The following is a 21221-nucleotide window of genomic DNA, read 5'->3' as shown; positions in this document are numbered from 1 at the left end:
TGAATGGGAAGGGTTTAGAGGAATTTGGGCCAAGTGCTGGCAAATGGAACTAGATTAGTTTAGGATATCTGGTTGGCATGGATGAGTTGGACCGAAGGGTTCTTTTCCATGCTGTACATCTCTATGCCTCTAAACTACGGCATGTTCTTCACAGCCTGTACCTCACCAGTATCTTCCTTACACCTCCACTTCTTGCATTTAAGCTGCCAAACCTTAAACAGACCATTGTTTGCAGCAAACTACCCAGCGTTCAGGACAAAATCGACCACAACACCGTACATGTGCCCGAAACGTCGAATCTTCTGTTCCCTAGATGCTGCCTGACCTGCTGTGCTGTTCCAGCAATAAAGTTTCAGCACAACACCGTACAACCCTGTCATGGCAACCACTGCAAGACGTGTCAGAGTGTCGACTTGGATACCATCATTACATATGGGGACACCACCCACCACGTGCTCGGTGGGTACTCATGTGAATCAGCCAACCTTATTTGTCTCATATGCTGCAGTAAGGATGCCCAAGGCATAATATATTGGTGAAACCAAGCAGACACTAAAACAACAGGTGAACAGACACTGCACAACCATAACCAGACGGGGTGTTCCTCTCAGTCAGGGAACACGTCATTGGTCAAGGATGTTTGGCCTCAGATCTTCAGGTGACCGTCCTCCAAGGCAGACTTTGGGATACGCAACAACTCAGAGTCACTGAGTAGAGGCTGACAGCTATGTTCGGTATCCATGAGGATGGGTCAACCGCGATATTAGGTTCATGGCACACTACAGGTGACCCCACAACACTAAATACTCAAACACAAGTACACATACTTTTACACACAATCAGACAGACCCTCTTTCATACACACACTGTGTCTCTCGCACTCAGGCAGACACTCTCTCTCAGGCCATGTACTCCATCATGTGCACACGCGCATGTGTATACACCCCCACAGACTCTCTCTACCCCACCGCAGGTCCCCTTCCCCCCCCCATATATCGGTCTATGGGGTGAATCTGCATTTACGGATACATTCTATTTTGTTCAAAATGCACACAATCCGCAGGCAGTCAGTCCATCTGACAATTCATAAATTCCTACTTTGGAAACAGAACCAGTCTGACTCAAGGTTGGAATATAGACAGACTCTAACTTCATATCTTTAATGCACAGTCCGAACTGAGATGTCAATTTTTTTTTATACAGCATTATGTTATCTCAGCACTGTGACTTGAAAGAAGTTTTGGGATTTACATATTAATAAATCAAAACCTGTATCCCCATTCGAAGTGATTAAAGACTTAACAGCAATCTAGCTTTTGTTCAATACATCATATCAGTTGTATGGCACTATGATCTTTAACTATAAATTCTGTGTCCTATGATCCTGCCCCACTAGCTACCGGACGAAGGAGCAGCACTCTGAAAGCTTGTCCTTCCAAATAAACCCATTGGACTATAACCTGGTGGGATTTTTAATTTTGCCCACCCCAGTCCAATACCAGAATCTCCACTTCACAGGTCTAAGTAGACGACTCCATACTCCCTTCCCTGTATATACAGGAATCTTGCAATTAAAATATGTACCAAGAAAAATCCAGAATGTAACCACACAATTTTATAACTCATGACACCTTACTGCTTACAGTTCCCAACAAATGAGGAGAATTGAAGGGTAATACAAGGGTTAGACAACCTTCTTACATCGCTCCCTCACAAAAATCCACTACATTCCTTTTTAATTGCATCAATCAATCGAATACTGAAATGTGATGACCAAAACATTGATATCTGGTGCCAGTGATGTGAATCAGCTGTTTTCAGGCTTACTAAAGTCTCCCTTTGAGTGAATTGTGTTACAGTCACACACTGGGCATTGTCTCAAACCAGATTCTTATTCCACTGCTTGGAAGCAGCTCCTCAATGTAATTCTGGTCAGTGTTTTCTCAAGTTAAGTCCTCATCAACATGCTTCCTGCCTCTTTCATAGGGGAATCAAGGGCGACAGGGAAGGGCAAGAAAGTGGACATGATGAATGCTGGATCTGCCATGATCCTATTGATTGACAGACTGGGCTTGAGGAACTTAACAGCCTACTCCTGTTCCAATTTTCTATGGCCTTGTCTACTGGAGAAATCATACTAAATACAATTCTCTTACCATGTGCAATCTACTATTTCCTGATCAAATGGTTCATAAACAAAATCAATGTGATATCTTCTTGAGGCCAAGAGGATAGATTCACTGATTTGAAGACGACCATTGGATTGGCATCCATTGGCACATGTCCAGACAGAGCCACCTTGCTTAAAATGGCTTTACCCTTTGGAGAAACAATTTAATTTGGTGCTAATGAGATTTCTGGATGAATGAAGGCCATGATCGAATCGGATCTCAAAGACCAAACAGCAGCAGAGCTCAGTGATTCGTCCCTTCAATACTGCTCCATCATTCGATAAAGCAGTTACTTTCCCTCAATTTCAGCTGGGAACATCCAAAGATTTCTCAATTCACCTCTATTTCTTTGTGAGGATTTGTTCAACATTCTCCCTTTAAATTAACTGCACAACTCTGTGAATGAGAATCTCTGTGTAATTTTCCAATTGTACCTTGTTTAGATCAAGTGGGATCCAGGGAGAGCTAGCCATTTGGGATGCAAACTTGGCTTGAAGGTAGGAGACCAAGGGTGTAGAGTTTTTCTTTGGACTAGAGGCCTATGACCAGCTGTGTGCCACAAGGATCGGTGCTGGGTCCACTGTGTTTTGTCACTTATATAAGTGATTTGGATGTGAATATCAGAGGAATGGTTAGTAATAGTTTGCAGATGACACCAAAATTGGCTGTGTAGTGGACGGTGAAGAAGGTTATTTCAGAGTACAAAGGGGCCTTGATCAAGTTTGGTGAACAGAGACCTTGGGGTGCAGGTTCCATGGAAATGGAATTGCAGGTAATCTGAGTAATGAAGACGACATTGTGTATGTCTGCCTTTGTTGGGCCAGTGCATTAAGTACAGGAGTTGGGAAGTCATGTTGCGACTGTACAGGACATTGGTTGGGCCACTTTTGGAATATCGTGTGCAATTCTGGTCTCCCTCTTACAGGAAGGATGTTGTGAAACATGTAAGGGTTCAGAAAAGATTTATAAGCACGTTGGCAGAGTTGGAGGATATGAGCAACAGAGAGGGGCTGAATAGGCTGGGGCTATTTTCCCTGGAGTGTCAAAGACTGAGGAGTGACCTCACAGAGGTTAATAAAAGGGGCATGGATAGAGGAATAGACAAGGTCTTTTGCCTGGGGTGGAGGTGCCCAGCACCAGAAGGCAAAGGTTTAGGGTGAGAGGGGAAAAAGACATAAAAGGGGTCCAAGGGGCAACTTTTTCACATTGAGGATGTTCCGTGTATGGAACGAGCTGCCAGAGGAAGTAGTGGAGGCTGGTGCAATTACAACATTTAAAAGGCATATATGAAAGGAAGGGTTTAGAGAGACATGGGCCAAGTGCTGGCAAATAGGACTAGATTAATTTAGAATATCCGGTCAGCATGGATGAGTTGGACCAAAGGGTCCGTTTCCGTGCTGTACTACTCTATGGACTTTACCACGACTTTACATTCTTCCCTGTTTTGTATAAATGACACCAGCTCCTCTTGGTCACCTCTCAGATTGTCATTAGTGTTTGAAGGCAAGAGAATGATGGTTCACAGATTCATGACCCTTTCACCCGGAGTTAGATTAGATTAGATTAGATTACTTACAGTGTGGAAACAGGCCCTTCGGCCCAACAAGTCCACACCGCCCCCGCCGAAGCTGGCGCTGTGAGGCAGCAGTGCTAACCACTGTGCCGCCCACCAGCACGCAACTTTTCCAACAAAGGTTATGTACAACAATCAAGGACAGACAGGCAGTTTTCAGTTAATCCCTGTGTTTTGGGAAGGATCATCACGTGCAGATAGATGTGATTAATTTAGAATGGCATCATTGCTGGCACAGACATGGTGGGCCGAATGGCCTGCTGTAGTGTTCTGTTTTATTTCCCGAAGCCCACATTTCTATGTATCCCTGGAAACCGCTGCCGAACAAGAATCGCTGAGTTTCTCCAGCAATTTCTTTTTGTTATTTGCTGCAGATTTCCAGCAGCCGCATTTGTTTGACGGTACCACGGCCTTTAACAAACAACCGACATCCCGCCCTCCAGCCCCAAGCCGGGGGCCTCATTCCCTGGGACCGGCCTCCGACTGCCCGCGGCTCCACAAACCGAAACCGAAACCGAACCGACTCGCAGTGACTCGGGGATCCCTCCGCCGGGGCCGGGGCCGGGGCACCACCGCCGCCCTCCCCCAGGGGCCTGGCCCTTCATCACCCCCAGGCCCAGGCCCAGGCCCAGGCCGAGCCGCTGTCTCCCGTGGCCCAGCAGGGTTTGTCCCCCACTGACACAGGCCCCAGCCTCGGGCCCTCACCTCCCCATCCCGGGGATGAAGCAGCAACTTCACCGCGGCGCGAGCCCGTGCCCCACCACGCCGCACCGAGAGGGGCTTTGTGGGGAAAGGCCGTGTCCGGGACAGCCCAGGCCCAATACCACCGCTCCCAGAACCGGGCTGGGGTCTCTTCACCCCCCACCCCACTTACTCACTTACTCCCGCTCCCCGGCTCCGCACCTAGCGATGAGACCCAAGAGCGGCCGCCTTGCTGGAGACGGGGGTCACAGCGCCACCCGGCGGCGGGGAGGACTCCTCACACCGACGGCTGGAGCTGGGGTCACAGCGCCACCCGGCGGCGGGGAGGACTCCTCACACCGACGGCTGGAGACGGGGGTCACAGCGCCATCCGGCGCCGGGGAGGACTCCGCCCACATAGAACTGCATCTGGGGTCACAGCGCCACCGGGCGGAGGGGAGGACTTCTCCCTCATAGAACTGCATCTGGGGTCACAGAGCCACCCGGCGGAGGGGAGGACTCCTCGTACCGACAACTGGAGCTGGGGGTCACAGCGCCACCCGGCGGAGAGGAGGACTCCTCGTACCGACAACTGGAGCTGGGGGTCACAGCGCCACCCGGCGGAGGGGAGGACTCCTCGTACCGACAACTGGAGCTGGGGGTCACAGCGCCACCCGGCGGAGGGGAGGACTCCTCGTACCGACAACTGGAGCTGGGGGTCACAGCGCCACCCGGCGGAGGGGAGGACTCCTCGTACCGACAACTGGAGCTGGGGGTCACAGCGCCACCCGGCGGAGGGGAGGACTCCTCCCTCCACAGGCTCCAAGCTGGTTGTTGGCGACTGTTGAAGTTTTGAGTCCTTCTGATATAAAAAAAGAAAGTCAAGTTGGAATGAAAAGGTTAGTGTGCTTTTTCTCCCTCCCGTGACCTGCAGGGTCATTGCACTCAAGGAGAAATATCAGGGCAGTGAAAGCGCGAGGGTTTGGAATGGTCCAGCAGTTTCTGGCCCAAAAGGCCTCCTTCTCTGAGGGAATTATTCAGTTTTTCTGACAGTGACTGCCTTGCTGCATTCACCTGTGTGTACTGTTTTTGTACAATCTCATCCAACCTATTAAATAGGAAACAGGCCAAAGGAAAGCAGATAGATAGAGCAAAGCCATGGATTTTAAAAGTCACAGATTTCATGGGGGGGGGGGAGCAGTTTAAAATCCAACCCCAAAGATTGGGGTGAATTCTCCAAAGAGCCCAGAGGCAGGTCTATAATGAAAGACCCCTCCTACCATGGCTATACTTCTCCCACACACACACACAAACACAAGACATAAAAGTTTGAATACTCTTACAGATAGATTCAAGAACAACTCCTTCCCTGCTGTTATCAGACCTTTGAATGGACTTCTCAAATGTTAGTGACCTCTCAGTGGTGAGCACTGCTGCCTCACAGCGCCAGGGACCCGAGTTTGCTTCCAGCCTCGGGTTACTGACTGTGTGGAGTTTGCACGTTCTCCCCGTGTCTGCCTGGGTTTTCTCCGGGTGCTCCGGTTTCCTCCCACAGTCCAAAGATGTGCAGGTCAGGGTGGGACTGGCCATGTGAAATGCAAGGTTACAGGAATGGAGGGTGGGAGAGATCTGGTGGAATGCTGTTCGGAGGGTTGGTTTGGACTCAATGGGCTGAATTGTTGTTTCCACATTGTAGGAAATCTATGATTCTATGTTATTTCTCTCTGCACTTTCACTGTGACTGTAATACTGTATTCTACACTCTGTTCTGCTACCCAGATGCACTTTGCGTGGTGTAAAGTTATAATTGTGACAGTAGAAAGATGAGTGCTTTCATTCTTTGGTCAGGTTCACAAAAAAGAAGGGAAATATATCTATACCAACAGGCAGTTGTAGTTTAAAAATTTCTAGAGTCTTTGAATTGTAAGATTGAAACATGAGTCCCAAAAGTAGCTGTTGTCCTGTTTCCTCAGAAGCAGTGAAGGTTCCGATGACCTTGATTGCGTGGCGGTTTTTCACTGGCACTGACTTTTGAAGTTAAGAACGAAACAGGCAGGTTGACAGACAGTACCTTCCAGTTCTTGATTGCCAATCCATTCTTTCTTTGTTCCTCAGAAACAGCTGGTGATGAAGGTCCATACAAAGTCTGCCCATTGTTTTACTCTGCAGACAACCTTTCACCTCAATGGGTAATTTCCAGAAAGGAAATTGTGGGCGGCACAGTGGCACAGTGGTTAGCACTGCTACCTCACAGCGCCGGAGACTTGGGTTCAATTCCCGCCTCAGGCGACTGACTGTGTGGAGTTTGCACATTCTCCCCGTGTCTGCGTGGGTTTCCTCCGGGTGCTCCGGTTCCTCCCACAGTCCAAAGATGTGCAGGTCAGGTGAATTGGCCATGCTAAATTGCCCGCAGTGTTAGGTAAGGGGTAAATGTAGGGGTATGGGTGGGTTTCGCTTCGGCGGGCGGTGTGGACTTTTTGGGCCGAAGGGCCTGTTTCCACACTGTAATGTAAATGTAATGTAAAAAATGTAATGTAATGTATAATGTAATGTATGTATCAGCTGAGTCTGAGTTTCAGTTCTCTTTTATAGACATGTTAATTTCAGCCTCGACGGATTATTGCTTAGTTCTTGTTCAAGTTTGTTAGTTCTTTTCGGTTCGGAAGGAGATTCATTTGGAACTGCTAGCTTTCGGAGCACTGCTCCTTCATTAGGTAGCTAGTCAGGACTAGCAGCGCTCTGAAAGCTAGTGCTTCCAAACAAACCTGTTGGTTTATAACCTGGTGTTGTGTGATTTTTAACTTTGTCCACCCAGTCCAACCCCCGCACCTCCACATCACAGATTCTGAAGGAGTCATACCGGATTCAGAACATTAACTCTGTTTCATCTTCACAGGTGCTGCCAGACCAGCTGAGTTTTTCTAGCATTTTCTGAGTTCGATTCTTTTTTAGTTAGGTGATTATAGGTCAGTAGGTGTCATTTTTAAAACTATTTTTAGTTTATGAAAGGTTTTCGGGATTAAAAGTCAAATGGTTAAATTGAATATTGACAACTCATGTTGACCACTATTACAAAGGTTCAAATCCCATCATGATATGTGGTGGAGTTTACATTTGATTAATAAATGTAAAAGTTACCTCTCAGTAATTGTGACTATAGGACAAAGAACATTACAGCGTAGTACAGGCCCTCGATGTTGCACCAACCTGTGGAACCAATCTGAAGCCCATCTAACCTACACCATTCCATTTTCATCTATATGTTTATCCAATGATCGTTTGTGAATCAGATTTTTGAAACAAGTATACTTTAGGGAGCTTGCATTGAGGGTGAGAGGGGTAAAGTTTAGAAGAGATGTGAGGGGCAAGTTTTTTTATACAGAGAGTAGTAGGAGTCTGGAATGCCCTGTAGTGGTGGAGGCAGATATGAAAGTGGCATTTAAGGAGCTTTTTTAGATAAGCACATGAATATGCAAGGAATGGAGCGATTTGGACCATGAGCAGGCAGAAGTTTAATTTGGCATCATGTTCAGCACGACATCTATGTCCTGTGCTCTAAGGAAACCTGCCATCCTTGCCTGGTCTACCCTACATGTGACTCCAGACCCACAGCAACATGGTTGATTCTTAATTCCCCTCAAAAATAGCCAATCAAGCCATTCAGTTTAGCAATGCCCACCCACATTCTGAGAAATACACAATGTTACCAATGTGAGCTGTAAATGTATCAGAGAATTTGGCAAAACAAGAGAAATCAATGAAAAAAAAGGGTTATGATAGTTTTTGTTATTCATTCACATGCCGCAGCAGGGATTGAATGACCATCCAAATGGTTTACTTCAGAACAATGGCTGAGTTCACCATGTTGAAGTGGGACTGGATCTGAATTTAAATTTGTTACATACAGTGGTGGACTTTGAACTCCAACTGTCTGGATTACTAATTAATGTCTCCAGATTTCTCCTCCAGGAATTTGAATCACTGACATGATCAAAACTCATCTCATGTTGGAGCACATGGGAGGGACAGTCAGTCACTGTTTTACTGCAGAATGTCAGTTGGTGAAAGCTGGTACAGGAGCCAATCTTTATTCAATCTTACCAGAAAGGCAGCATCCAAGAAGCAAGAGAATCGACATTTTGGGTAAAAACACTTTACTCAATCTTACACTTACTTACAGAGTGAAACATTATAAGTTTATACCTTCAAACATAACCAGCCCATAACTAGACTATAGTTTCAGTGTTTCCCTTGATATCTACACAATCACAACCCCAATTGATGGCCTCCTCTAACATGTATAATTAAACTCAATCACCTGGAAATGACCCCACAAAACTCCAGGCCATCCCGGTTACCCCACAGCCTTGCAAAATGAAAACAGTCATTCTTTCCAAAGGCAGAAAGGAAACCTCAAGAAGAACAGTTAAGTTTAATCAACAATGAGAACTTGCATTCATTCAGCACCCTGCTTGTAGTAAAATATCCCGAGACACTTCACAGCATCATCATTAACCAAAGCTGGATAAAGACCTAGCTAGGGTAATATTAGGGTATCTCATCAGTGGCTGGGACAGAGGGCTGGGTTTTCAGGGGGCAAGTGAGATAGATGGCAAAAAGACTTGTTGGGGGGGGGGGGGGGGGGAGAGGAGATTAGTGACATTCCAGACAGTTGAAGACACAATCACTCGTACTGAATCAGGGATGTGGAACATCCCTGAATGAGATAAATGTAGGTGTCTGGAGAGATTGGAGGGGATTAAAGGATATTTTCCTCCAGGGATGACTGTGCTCAATGGGAAGATGATGTTCCTCAGTCTGGCTGCTGTCTGATTCTGATTAAATTGTCCATACAGGACCTGGAAAGCATATAGTGACCCAGCCGGCCCAATCACAGTTTTAAACAAAACAGAATTTATTTACAAGATTACCGAATAAAACACAAACAAAAGAGAACACCATAACTTAACCTGAAAACCCAACAGAATACCCCAACTTAAAGATGCTGTTCCAAATACTTGCAACAATCCCTATAAACACCCCTTGGCACAAAAGGAGGATCAGCATGGACCTGCTTCTATGGATCCAGCAGCTTCCCAACTGACTTGACTGCTTTCAGTGAATGGCCAGACCAAAACCAAACCAGAAAAAAGCTGAGCTGGGAGAACTGGCCACTCCTCTTTCATTGCACAAGGGTTTTATTTTAAACTTGAAAGCCTTTTTTCCTGTTAGCTATGATCAAACTGGCCCCAAAACCCTTCAAACCTAAACATTTTGGAATTGCTGCTTTTAAGACCGCTCTGAAAAAAAAAAGCCAAGGATAGCATAACCTTCTTAAAGGAGCAGCACTGTCACAAATGGGACACCCGGTCATAGGTCACAGGTTTTGTCAAGAAGAGGAGAATTAGTAGAGGAAATGTTTGTGGAGAAAGTGCCAAGCTGAGGACTGAGAAGGCGTGGGTGTCCCTGTTCAAGTGAAGAAAATCAGGAATGATCAGAGTGGGATTGAGTGGTCCACCTACCTTGTGCTTACTGAGACCTTCAATTAAACAGTGGTGAGTGGCCCATCAGAGGCACCCCTATTTCAAGGTTGGTCCCTCATCATCTTCACCCTGCTCCCTGAGACCCCTGGACTCAAACTTAGCCAATTCTTCAGTGTCAGGGATTGCCTGTAATACCAACTGTGCCCGCCATCCCATACCTTTGCTGCTGTCGCTACACAGCTCCTGACTAGTTGGATTGATTTGTAGCTCGCTTAAAGCAGGGACCTCCTAAGAAAAGGACACCAGTCAGATCTTAAAGCAATCAATGCAGCTCCCACCCCCACGGGATATCTGTTGAGAAGCTGATGGGCTTCCCCGGAGTTTTTAGCTGGGGATATTGGAATGGTAAGGGTCTATAATAAACCAGCTGAAGAGCCTACACCATGTCCCTTCTCTCTCTATTTACTGAGATAATACGTGTACATCAGTCTGAGACTGAAAATGTACAGTGAATCTCACAATTGTCATTTGTGGAAAAATTTCATAGTTCGTCCAATAGAGTGGACAAACACTTAAAAAAAAATAGTTTGGAAGGTGGTGGAGATTCTCTTCTGCTTTTCTGTCAGTCCCACATGGAAACGATTCAGATCTTGAGAGGTAGCAATACACTCTGGGATGGCCTATCACCAGCTTGACCTAATACCCAACAGTCAGAGGGAAATTGAGCAGCAAATTTGTAAGGAGATCTCATTTATCTGTTAGAATAATAGAGTGGTTATTGTAGGTGATTTAAACTTTCCAAACATTGACTGGGACTGCCATAGTGTTAAGTGTTTAGACGGAGAGGAATTTGTTTAGTGTGTACAAGAAAATCTTTTGATTCAGTTTGTAGATGTGCCTCTTAGGGAAGGTGCAAACCTTGATCTACTCTTTGGAAATCAGGCAGGGCAGGTGAGAACTTTGGGGCAAGCGACCACAATTTAATTAGTCTTAAAATAGTAGTGGAAAAGGATAGATCGGATCAAAAGGTTAACGTTCTAAATTGGAGGAAGGCTAATTTTGGTGGTATTAGGCAAGAACTTTCAAAAGCTGATTAGGGGCAGATGTTCAAAGTAAAGGGATGGCTGGAAAATGGGAAGCCTTTGAAAATGAGATAAAGAAATCGAGAGTCAATATATTTAGGATGAAAGGAAAGCCTGATAGGTGTAGTGAGTGCTGGATTACTAGTGAAATTGAGGTTCTGGTTAAGCAAAAGAAAGAAGCATATGTCAGGTATAGATCGCAGAGGTTGAGTGAATCCTTAGAAGAGTATAAGGACAGTAGGAGTATACTTAAGAGGGAAATCAGGAGGGCAAAAAGGAGACACGAGATTGCTTTGGCAAATAGGGTTAAGGAGGATCCAAAGGGACTTTAAAAATACATTAAGGATAAAAGGGTAACTAGGGAGAGAATAAGGCTCCTCCAAGATCAGCAAGACAGCCTTTGTGTGGAGCTGCAGGAGATGTGGGGGGGGGGGGGGGATACTAAACAAGTATTTTGCATCAGTGTTTACTGTGGAGAAGGACATGGAAGATATAGAATGTAGGAAATTAGATGGTGACATCTTGAAAAATGTCCATATTACAAAGGAGGAAGTGCGGGATGTCTTAAAACATATAAAGGTGGATAAATCCCCAGGAACTCTGTGGAAAGCTAGGGAAGTGATTGCTGGGCCCCTTGCTGGGATATTTGTATCATCGAAGTGAGGTGTCAGAAGACTGGTGGTTGGCTAACTTGGTGCCACTGTTTAAAAAAGATGGTAAGGACAAGCCAGGGAACTATAGACCGGTGAGCCTGACGTCGGTGGTGGGCAAGTTGTTGGAGGGAATCCTGAGGGACAGAATGTACATGTATTTGGAAAGGCAAGGACTGATTAGGGATAGTCAACATGGCTTTATGCATCGAAAATCATGCCTCATGCCTTGATTGAGTTTTTTGAAGAAGTAATGAAGAAGATTGATGAGGGCAGAGAGGTGGAAGTGATCTAGATGGACTTCAGTAAGGCGATCAACAAGGTTCCCCATGGGAGACAGTGAGCAAGGTTAGATCTCATGGAATATTGGAAGAACTAGCCATTTGGATACAGAAGTGGCTTGAAGGCAGAAGACAGAGGGTGGTGGTGGGGGGTTGCTGTTCACACTGGAAACCTGTGACCAGTGGAGTGCCACAAGGACTTATGCTGGGTCCACTATTTTTCGCCATTTATATAAATGATTTCGATGTGAACATAGAAGGTATAGTTAGTAAGTTTGCAGGTGGCACCAAAATTGGAGGTGTAGTGGACAGTGAGGAAGGTTACCTCAGATTACAATGGGATCTTGATCAGATGGGCCAATGGGCTGAGGAGTGGCAAATGGAGTTTAACTTAGATAAATGTGAGTTGCTGCACTTTGGAAAGGCAAATCAGAGCAGGACTTGTGCACTTAATAGTAAGGTCCTAGGGAGTGTTACTGAACAAAGAGACCTGGGAGTGCACGTTCATAGATCCTTGAAAGTGGAATCGCAGGTAGATAGGATAGTGAAGGCGGTGTTTGGTATGCTCTCCTTCATTGGACAGAGTATGCAGTAAAGGAGTTGGGAGGTCATGTTGCAGGACATTGGTTAGGCCACTTTTTGCCCAAGTTTTCAGAAAGAATTTACAAGGACGTTGCCAGGTTTGGAGGGTTTGAACTATAGGGAGAGGCTGAACAGGCTGGGGCTGTTCTCCCTGGAGCCTCTGAGACTGAGGGGTGACCTTACAGAGGTTTATAAAATCATGAGGGGCAAGGACAGGGCAAATAGACAAGGTATTTTCTTTGGGTTGGGGGGAGTCCAGAACTAGAGAGCATAGGTTTAGGGTGAGAGGGTAAAGATTTAAAAAGGACCTAAGGGGCAACTTTTTCACACAGAGGGTGGTGCGTGTATGGAATGAGCTGCCAGAGGAAGTGATAGAGGCTGGTAAAATTCCAATATTTAAAAGGCATCTGAATGGGTATATGAATAGGAAGGGTTTAGAGGGATATGGGCCAAGTGCTGGCAAATGGAACTGGATTAGGTTAGGATATCTGGGTGGGCATTGATGAGTTGGACCAAAAGGTCTGTTTCCATGCTACTTTATCTCTATGACTATGATTGTGTTTTTTTCTGAATAGCAAATCAGCTGTATAGCAGACAGAACACCAATTCTAAAGGCTTATGCCAAAACCTGTTCCACCCTCTGTAGGTTTCTGGGCCAAGAGGGATGATCACTTACTTTGACAAAACATGCAGAGATTTGGAATTCTCTCTTCCTGGAATTGCTGAATAATTTGCTCTATAATTTGGCGATCCCTTCCCTCTCCCACTGCATAAAGATACTTATTCAACAAGTGAACATTTGAGAGTTTCCAGAGGAAGTTTGGCCGCTGCAGACTCGTCAGGATAGGATGCTGGAATTCCTTCCAATGAGAGAAATCAATTACCTCTCCCACCCAATACATCCAGCAAGCTTTCAGATCGCAATCCATCCCTGGGATCTCCCAACTACAAAAACCAGGAAAATTTGTGAATGAGCGATTTGTTTTGTATACTCTAAACAGAGCACCAGACTGACCAGTGCATCTGTTTCCAAGTATAACTTTTATTTCATTCACTCACAGGATGCGGACATTACTGGCTGGCCAGCAATTATTGCCAGCCCCTGGTCGCCCTTGAGTTTTCTGGTTGTTTCCCGGCCTCTCCATCTGGCTTGCTGTGGAATTCTGCTCCCTGTACAACCCAGCCCCACAATTAGGTCTGGACAATGTTCTCCACTGACCTGGGAGACTGGGCCCTCGGAGACTGGGCCCTGGGAGACTGGGCCAAGATGGACACCTCCCAGTGCTCGAGCTGAAGTGCAAACCCACTGCCAGACATTCAAGGCAGCTGTGCCCCACCACACGGCTGGATGGGTAATCTCGGATAACAACCCGCAGTTCTTGTCCATCTGCACGTGAGTGACTGAGTTGATTTGACGCCTGGAGTGTATCACATGAGGAGCTGGCTGGTCCTCAAGTGGGACTGGAGCATATGAGGAGATCTCACAGACAACAGTTACATTCCAATGTCACCAGGCTGCCCCATTATTCCATTCTGAATTGTTTTGATTCATTTTAATTTCTCTCACTGGATATTCTACAGCATTCTGGTGAAGAGCACACAACTGTGCCTGCGCACACAGTCTAACACTGAGCACCCCCAGCCCCTCAAAAAGGGAGCCACCTTACTCAGAGGATTGCTGCTTAGATGTGTATCTGCTCGGGTGAGGTGTTGACTGGAGCCTGAGATAGCACGGGTGCAGCCTGGGAGGATGGGCATCATAGGGGTGAGGGCAGTCGGGGAGGTGATGGTATTGTAACTGGACTGTTGCTCCAGAAACCCAGATAATGTTCTGGGGGACACTGACTTGAATCCTACCATGACAGATGGTGGAATTTGAATTCAATAAGAACTTGGAATTAAGAATGTAATGATGACCATGCAATCAGTTGTTATTGAAAAAGCCTATCCAGTTAACCAATGTCCTTTAGGGAAGGAAACTGCCATCCTTACCTGGTCTGGGTTACATGTGACTCCGGACCCACAGTAATGTGGTAGACTCTTAACCGCCCTCTGGGATGGGCAATGAATGTTGGCCTAACCAGTGATGCCGTCATCCCATGAATAAGTGTTTAAAGATTGGGCATACATTCGGGAGAAAGTGTAAGAGCAGGCAAGTGCCTGAGAGGAGCTGAACATGGAATTGGAAAGAAAGTATTGGATGGGATAAGAATGAGATGAGAGAGAAGGAAGGGCACAGAATTGGGAATTATTGAAGCGCTGTTGGACTTTAAGATATAGGAGTGTAAGAAGACCATTCATCCCATCGCGTCTGCTCCTGCCGGTCATTGAAATCATTGCTGATCTGATAGTCCTCAACACCGTCTTCCTACCTTAACCCTGTAACCCTTGATTTCATTACTGATGAAAAATCTGTCTTGATCAGCCTGGATAACAGTCTCAACAGCCCTCTGCAATAGAAAATATCACATACTCACTACCCTCTGAGAGAAGAAATACTTCCTCATCTCCATCTTAAATGGACACCTCCCTATTCTGAAATTATGCCGTCTGATCTCCCATAAGGGGAAACAACCATCCCATGTCTACCTTGTCAAGTCTTCACAGAATCTTGTAAATTTCAATAAGGTCACTTCACATTCTTCCAAACTGCAATGAGTACACGCCCGACTTACTGAACCTCCCTTCACAAGACAGTTCCTCCACATTTGGGATCAGCGTAGTTAAACTTCTCTGGATTGCCTCCAATGATGATATGTCTGTCTTCAGAGAAGGGACCAAAACCCTTCACAGTTTTCAACCTGTGGTCTGACTTGTGCCTTGTCCAATTTTAGCAAAACCTCCCCACTTTTATACTTCATTTCCTCTGAAGTAAAGGCTGACATTCTATTTGCCTTCCTATTACCCACTGTACTCAGATGCTAGCTTTTTGTGATTCATGGACAATAACTCCCAAATCCCTCTGTTCTGTAGCTTTCTACAGTCTTTCTCCATTGAAATAACATTCAGTTTCTCCTCTTCCTGCCAAGGTGCATAACCTCACATTTCCCCACATTTATCAATTTGTCAAGTTTTGCCCATTCACTTACCTGTGTATATTCCTCTGTGAACTTTGTGTCATTTTCATCACTTGCCTTCTGAAGCTATTTTTGAGTCATCTGCAAACGTGGCAACAGTACATACACTTTCCTCATCTAAGTGATGAATATATATTGTGAATACTTGGAGTTCCAGCACCATGGGTTTTTAGCTTACTAAGTAGCCTTATGTGTGGCACCTTATCAAACACTTGCTTAAAAGTCCTAACATGTTATTGCCCCCCACTAGCTACTAAATGAAGGAGCAATGCTCTGAAAGTTTGTATTTCCAAATAAACCTGTTGGATTATGACCTGGTGTTGTGGGATTTTCAACTTTATCCAATGCCAGCATCTCTACATCATGGCCATAAGAGATGGCATTGTAAAGCTTTTCACTGTACTCCTGTACTCCCTACTCCCGCACTCCCATAGTATGTATTCCCGCACTCTCGTACTCCTGTACTCCCTACTCCCGCACTCCCATAGTATGTATTCCCGCACTCTCGTACTACTCCCGCACTCCCATAGTATGTATTCCCGCACTCTCGTACTTGAACACGTGACAATAAAGGATATTTTATTTTAGTTTCTTTTGACTATTGCAAAAGAAATTCATCCCTGTTGTTTTGAGTGGTTTCTGCTGATTAATCCTTAATGGATGACAATAAGGTACTGGATCCCATTGCCAACATCTCCCCAAAGACCATCATCGATTGGTGACTCCTTTATCCTCTGTCACTGTCCGTATCAGGGGAAATCTTCAAGGGGATTACACCAAAATCATATTTTTACAATTCCTGATATCTTCTCCCTAAAATTCATAACCTGCCTGCCCTAGTTGACCGATTGTCTCTGTCTGCTCCTACCCCACTGAACTCATCTCCTTTTATCTTGACTCCATCCTGTCCCCTTTGGTACAGGAATTCCCCACTTACATTCAGGACACCAGCCACGCCATCCACCTTCTCCACAACTTTCAGTTCCCCGGAATCCTCCTACTTCCTACAAACCAGAGGGGTGGCCATGGGTGCCCGCATAGGTCGGAGCTATTCCTGCCTCTTCAAAGGATACATGGACCAGTCCATCTTCTGTAGCTATACCAGCATCATCCCCCACCTTTTCCTCCGCTACATCGATGACTGTATCAGCACTGCCTCATGCTCCCATGAGGAGCTTAAACAGTTCATCCATTGCATACACACCTTCCACCCTGACCTCAAATTCATCTGGACCACCTCTGACACCTCCCTCCCTTTCCTGAACTTCTCTCTCCATCTCCGGCAACCAACTCAGCACCAACATTTATTACAAACCCACCGACTCCCACAGCTACTTTGATTACTGCTCCTCCCAATCCCTCCACCTGCAAAAGCACAATTCCCTGCTCCCAATTCCTCCACGTATGCCGCATCAACTCTCAGGAGGAGCAATTCCACTCCAGGACATCCCAGATGTCCTCCTACTTCAAGGACCGCAATTTCCCCTCCCACATGATCAACATTGCCCTCAACTGCATCTCCTCCAATACTTGTACCTCTGCCCTCAAACAAAACATCCCCCAACCATAACAAGGGTAGAGTCCCCCTAGTCCTCACATTCCATCCCACTAATCTCCAAGTTCAGCACGTCACCTTCCACCACGAGCAGTCTGACCCCCACCACCAAAATAATATTTCCCTCCCCACCCCGCTATCCGCTTTTCACAGGGTCTGTTCCCTCTGCGACTCCCTCGTTAGATCCACACTCCCCACCAACCCATCCTCCACACCCGAAATCTTCCCCTGCAGCCGCAGGAGGTGCAAAACTTGCCCCCCACACCTTCCCCTCTCATCTCCGATGAAGGTGCCTAAGAATCATTCCAAGTCTGGCAGAGATTGAGGTGGAAAACCTCTAACCTGATTTATTGCATTTGTTGCTCCCTATGTGGTCGCCTCTATGTCAGAAAGACCGAGCACAAACTCGGAAATCATTTATGGTCCGTACATTGTCAGCTACCCTCCCTTCTGGTTGCCATCCATTTCAACATCCCCTCCCACTCCCAGATGACATATCCATCCTGGGCCTCCTCCACTGGCAACATAAGGCCACATGCAAACTGGAGGAAGAATACCTCATCTTCCACCTCAGAAGCTTATATCCATATGGCTTTAACACCGAATTCACCAGCTTGCAATTCTCTCCACCTCTTCCCAGGCCCAGCCCTCCCTCTCCAGCCAACCCCCTTCACCTGACCTTACCTGTCCATCTTCCTTACCATCTATCTGCTCCACCCTTCCCACTGACCAATCACATCCACCTATTGCCATTCCACCCACCTTTCCCCCAACCCACTCCACCATTTATTTGGCAGCCCCTTTCCCCTCCCCAGTCCTGATCAAAGGTTCCAACCTGAAACATCGACTGTCCTTCTCCTCTGATGCTAAGCTTTTTCCAGTTCTGCTCTTACTCCAGCAGCTGCAGTTCTCACTATCTTCAGGATACAGTCACCAACCAGCGCCCAGAACTGGAGCGGGGTATCTTGGAATTTTCAATCTTTTTTAAAGAACACTGCACATTTGTCACAGCCAAAACTTTCCCAGATCCAGAAACGGGTGATTCAGACTCTGTGCTGATTTGATATTTTGCATATCCCTGTCCTAACAGCCCACATTGAATGAGGAATGATTTTAAAGAACCCCTTCATAATGGATTTTGTGCTGTTAGGCTAAAGATGTTTCAAAGAAGCTCTGATGTGTTCCAAATTGATCTAAAGTACACAAACAGATTAATATGTGTCACAGATTCCCTCAGTCTCATCCACAAACCCTTATAAAGATAACGGTGGAGACAAAACACACCGACTTAGTGCAAGTGCCTGATATGGAACACTCACGGGAGTGTGTTTTCCAAGTCTTTATGTCACTCATCGATGTTTTGAAACATCCAACAGTGAGCCAATGGTGTTATAAAGGTCTGAGATTGAGTATCACACCTAGAAGGACAAATAGTTACAATTCACCAAGCAGGAAGATTTGCCAGTATTTCGGACAAGGAGCAACGAGCCGTTCTGGTAAGTTGTCCAAGGACAGAAATGTCATTTGATGAGCCATTTATTGCAGCATCATTACTTATTTCATTATTAACAATAAAACATTTAACAGGATGCATTAAACACCAACGGATAATAATAACAATTGAATACTAAACATTAACCACTAATGAATATACAGAAAAAAGGCTACATCTGGTGATGGCACCTCCATCAGCCGTCCTTTAGTATTGTACTGGATCCTGTACCCTGTGCAAGTGCGCATTGCTTGTGGCGTAAAGCCAAATCAGGTTCGCCATCTTTACCTGTGACTAAATATTTGTAAATGTTCAAGCGTCAAGGAGATAGTTTGTATTAATGTGTCCTGTACAATGGTCTTGTATTGCTGAATTTGACTTGCTTGAATATACCAGGCACTTGCAGTAAGTGTTTGACCAGCTTTGATCAGAGGACCTATATGCATTTTAGACAATGGAATTCCAGGGAGGTAGGTCCGTAACCAGATCATGTGGGTCTTAGATTCTTCCCCACATCTGTAAGAGATGAGAGCAGTGTCCTTGCTAAGTTTGGCTGTCATTTTGAAGTTAGAATCACAGAATCGCTACAGTGTGCAAACAGGCCCAACAAGCCCACACTGAACCTCCAAAAAGTAACCCACCCATTCCCCTATCCTATTACTTTACACTTTCCCTCACTAAATCACCTAACCTACACATCCCTGAACACTATGGGCAATTTAGCATGACCAATTCCCCTAACCTGCACATCTTTGGATTGTGGGAGGAAACTGGAGCACCCGGAGGAAACCCATGCAGACACGGGGAGAATGTGCAAACTCCACACAGACTGTTGTCTGAGGGTGCACACTGCTATGAGATAGCAGTGCTAACCACTGAGCCACTGTGCCGTTGAATTATATTAATCGGTTCTGAATTCTAATCAGCTACAGCATTTACATGGGTATAAGGAAAGTAAATTTCAAATGTCACAGCATCACAGAATTGTTATCGTGCAGAAGGAAACCATTCAGCCCATCAGGCTTGCATCTGTGCTAGAGATAAGTGCCAATCTCCTGTTTTTACCACAAATCTCTGAACATCGATTTATTATCCAATGCCTTCTGGAATGCCTCAATAAAACCTGCCTCCATCACATTTCTAGGCAGTGCCTCTCCACCCTAACCAACTACTATATGAAAAAGATTTTTCTCATGTCACCATTGCTTTGTGAGCACATCACTTCAAATGTATGCTCTTCTGTTTCTTTTATGAGTTGGAACAGCTTCTCCCTATCTTCTCTATCCAACACACTCGTGATTTTGAAAAATTCTATTAAATCTCCTCTCAACATTCTTTTCTTCAGAGCCAACTTCTTCAATCTATCCTCGTAACTAATGTTTCTCATTCCTGGAATCATTCTTGTGAATCACTTTTGCACTCTCTCCAGTGCATTCACATCTTTGCTGTAATATGGCTCCCACAACTGTGTAGAATACTCCAGCTGAGGTGTCACAAATGTCTTGTACAAGTTCAACATCACTTCTTTGCTCTTGTACTGTATGCTCCGATTAATAAAGTGAGAACGCTGCATGTTTTTATTGATGGCAATTCCCATATGTCCTTATCACTCAAAGATCTGCGCACTATGAACCCAGGTCATTCTGCTCCTACACCCCTTTTAGAATTGTACCCCCATTATATATTTTCTTTCAAATATTTTGTGACCAAAGTCCATCACCTCACACCAGCCACCAAGAACTAATACTGACCAATAGTATCCAAACACATAACCTTGCCATCAATGGTTGGGATTGGTGTAGGTAAAGGAAGTTAAAAATCACACAACACCAGGTTATAGTCCAACAGGTTTATTTGGAAGCATTAACTTTTGGTGCACTGCTGTTTCATCAAGTAACTGTGGAGCAGGATCATAAGACACAGAGTTTATAACAGATCACAATGTCATGCAACTGAAGCGATATATTGAACAAACCTAGATTGCGGTTAAGTCTTTGTGTCTTATGATCCTGCTCCACAGCTACCTTACGAAGGAGCAGCACTCCGAAAGCTAGTACTTCCAAATAGACCTGTTGGACTATAACCTGGTGCTGTGTGATTTTTAACTTTGTACTCCCCAGTCCAACACCGGCATCTCCACATCATAGATAAAGGAAATCCTTTCTCACTCAAAAACATAATGGCTCATGTATGTGCTTTAATCAGATCAAATCAGCATCTTCACTGTCACCAGTGTTCATCACTTTGAGGACGTAGTTCTGACTATGATCACCAGCATTGGTTGGACACTGGAGACCTTCAGACCGTACAACCGCTCGGCCAACTCAACCGACCGTACAACCGCTGAGCCTGGGCCTCAGTCAGTGAGGGTTTGATGAGAACACGTTCCTCTGAGGAAGACAAAAGGAGGAGAAAGTGAGGACTGCAGATGTTGGAGATCAGAGCTGAAAATGTGTCGCTGGAAAAGCGCAGATCAGGCAGCATCCAAGGAGCAGGAGAATCGACGTTTCGGGCATGAGCCCTTCTTCAGGAATGAGGAAAGTGTGCCAAGCAGGCTAAGATAAAAGGTAGGGAGGAGGGACCTGGGGGAGGGG

General features: G+C 45.6%; 3 protein-coding genes across 6 annotated transcripts in view; 1 reads left to right on the top strand and 2 right to left on the bottom strand.

Annotated features, from left to right (window-relative positions):
- Positions 1–4698, bottom strand: part of psma4 (proteasome 20S subunit alpha 4) — a 33740-nt gene extending 29042 nt beyond the window's left edge. Inside the window, exon 1 of one of the 4 annotated variants that reach the window (XM_043680172.1) lies at positions 4619–4698. The gene's annotated coding sequence lies outside the window, so the exon portion shown is untranslated. Of the gene's footprint in view, positions 1–4449; positions 4506–4618 lie in introns of those variants that run through there. The other 3 variants (XM_043680175.1, XM_043680173.1, XM_043680174.1) reach the window with 3 other exon arrangements.
- A 272-nt stretch (positions 4699–4970) lies between these two features.
- Positions 4971–21221, top strand: part of LOC122542457 (hydroxylysine kinase-like) — a 77555-nt gene continuing 61304 nt past the window's right edge. Inside the window, exon 1 of the mRNA XM_043680167.1 lies at positions 4971–5324. The gene's annotated coding sequence lies outside the window, so the exon portion shown is untranslated. The remainder of the gene's footprint in view (positions 5325–21221) is intronic.
- LOC122542458 (zinc finger protein GLI1-like) overlaps positions 14533–21221 on the bottom strand; it is a 22014-nt gene continuing 15325 nt past the window's right edge. Inside the window, exon 5 of the mRNA XM_043680171.1 lies at positions 14533–14847. Coding sequence (XP_043536106.1) covers positions 14773–14847 — 75 coding nt within the window. The 3' untranslated portion in view covers positions 14533–14772. The remainder of the gene's footprint in view (positions 14848–21221) is intronic.

The sequence above is a fragment of the Chiloscyllium plagiosum genome, chromosome 40 (genome assembly GCF_004010195.1).
Source record: "Chiloscyllium plagiosum isolate BGI_BamShark_2017 chromosome 40, ASM401019v2, whole genome shotgun sequence".
In the NCBI taxonomy this organism is placed as follows: Eukaryota; Metazoa; Chordata; class Chondrichthyes; order Orectolobiformes; family Hemiscylliidae; genus Chiloscyllium; species Chiloscyllium plagiosum.
The sequence above is the reverse complement of the archived record's forward strand: the minus strand, read 5'-3'. Positions and strand labels throughout refer to the sequence as shown.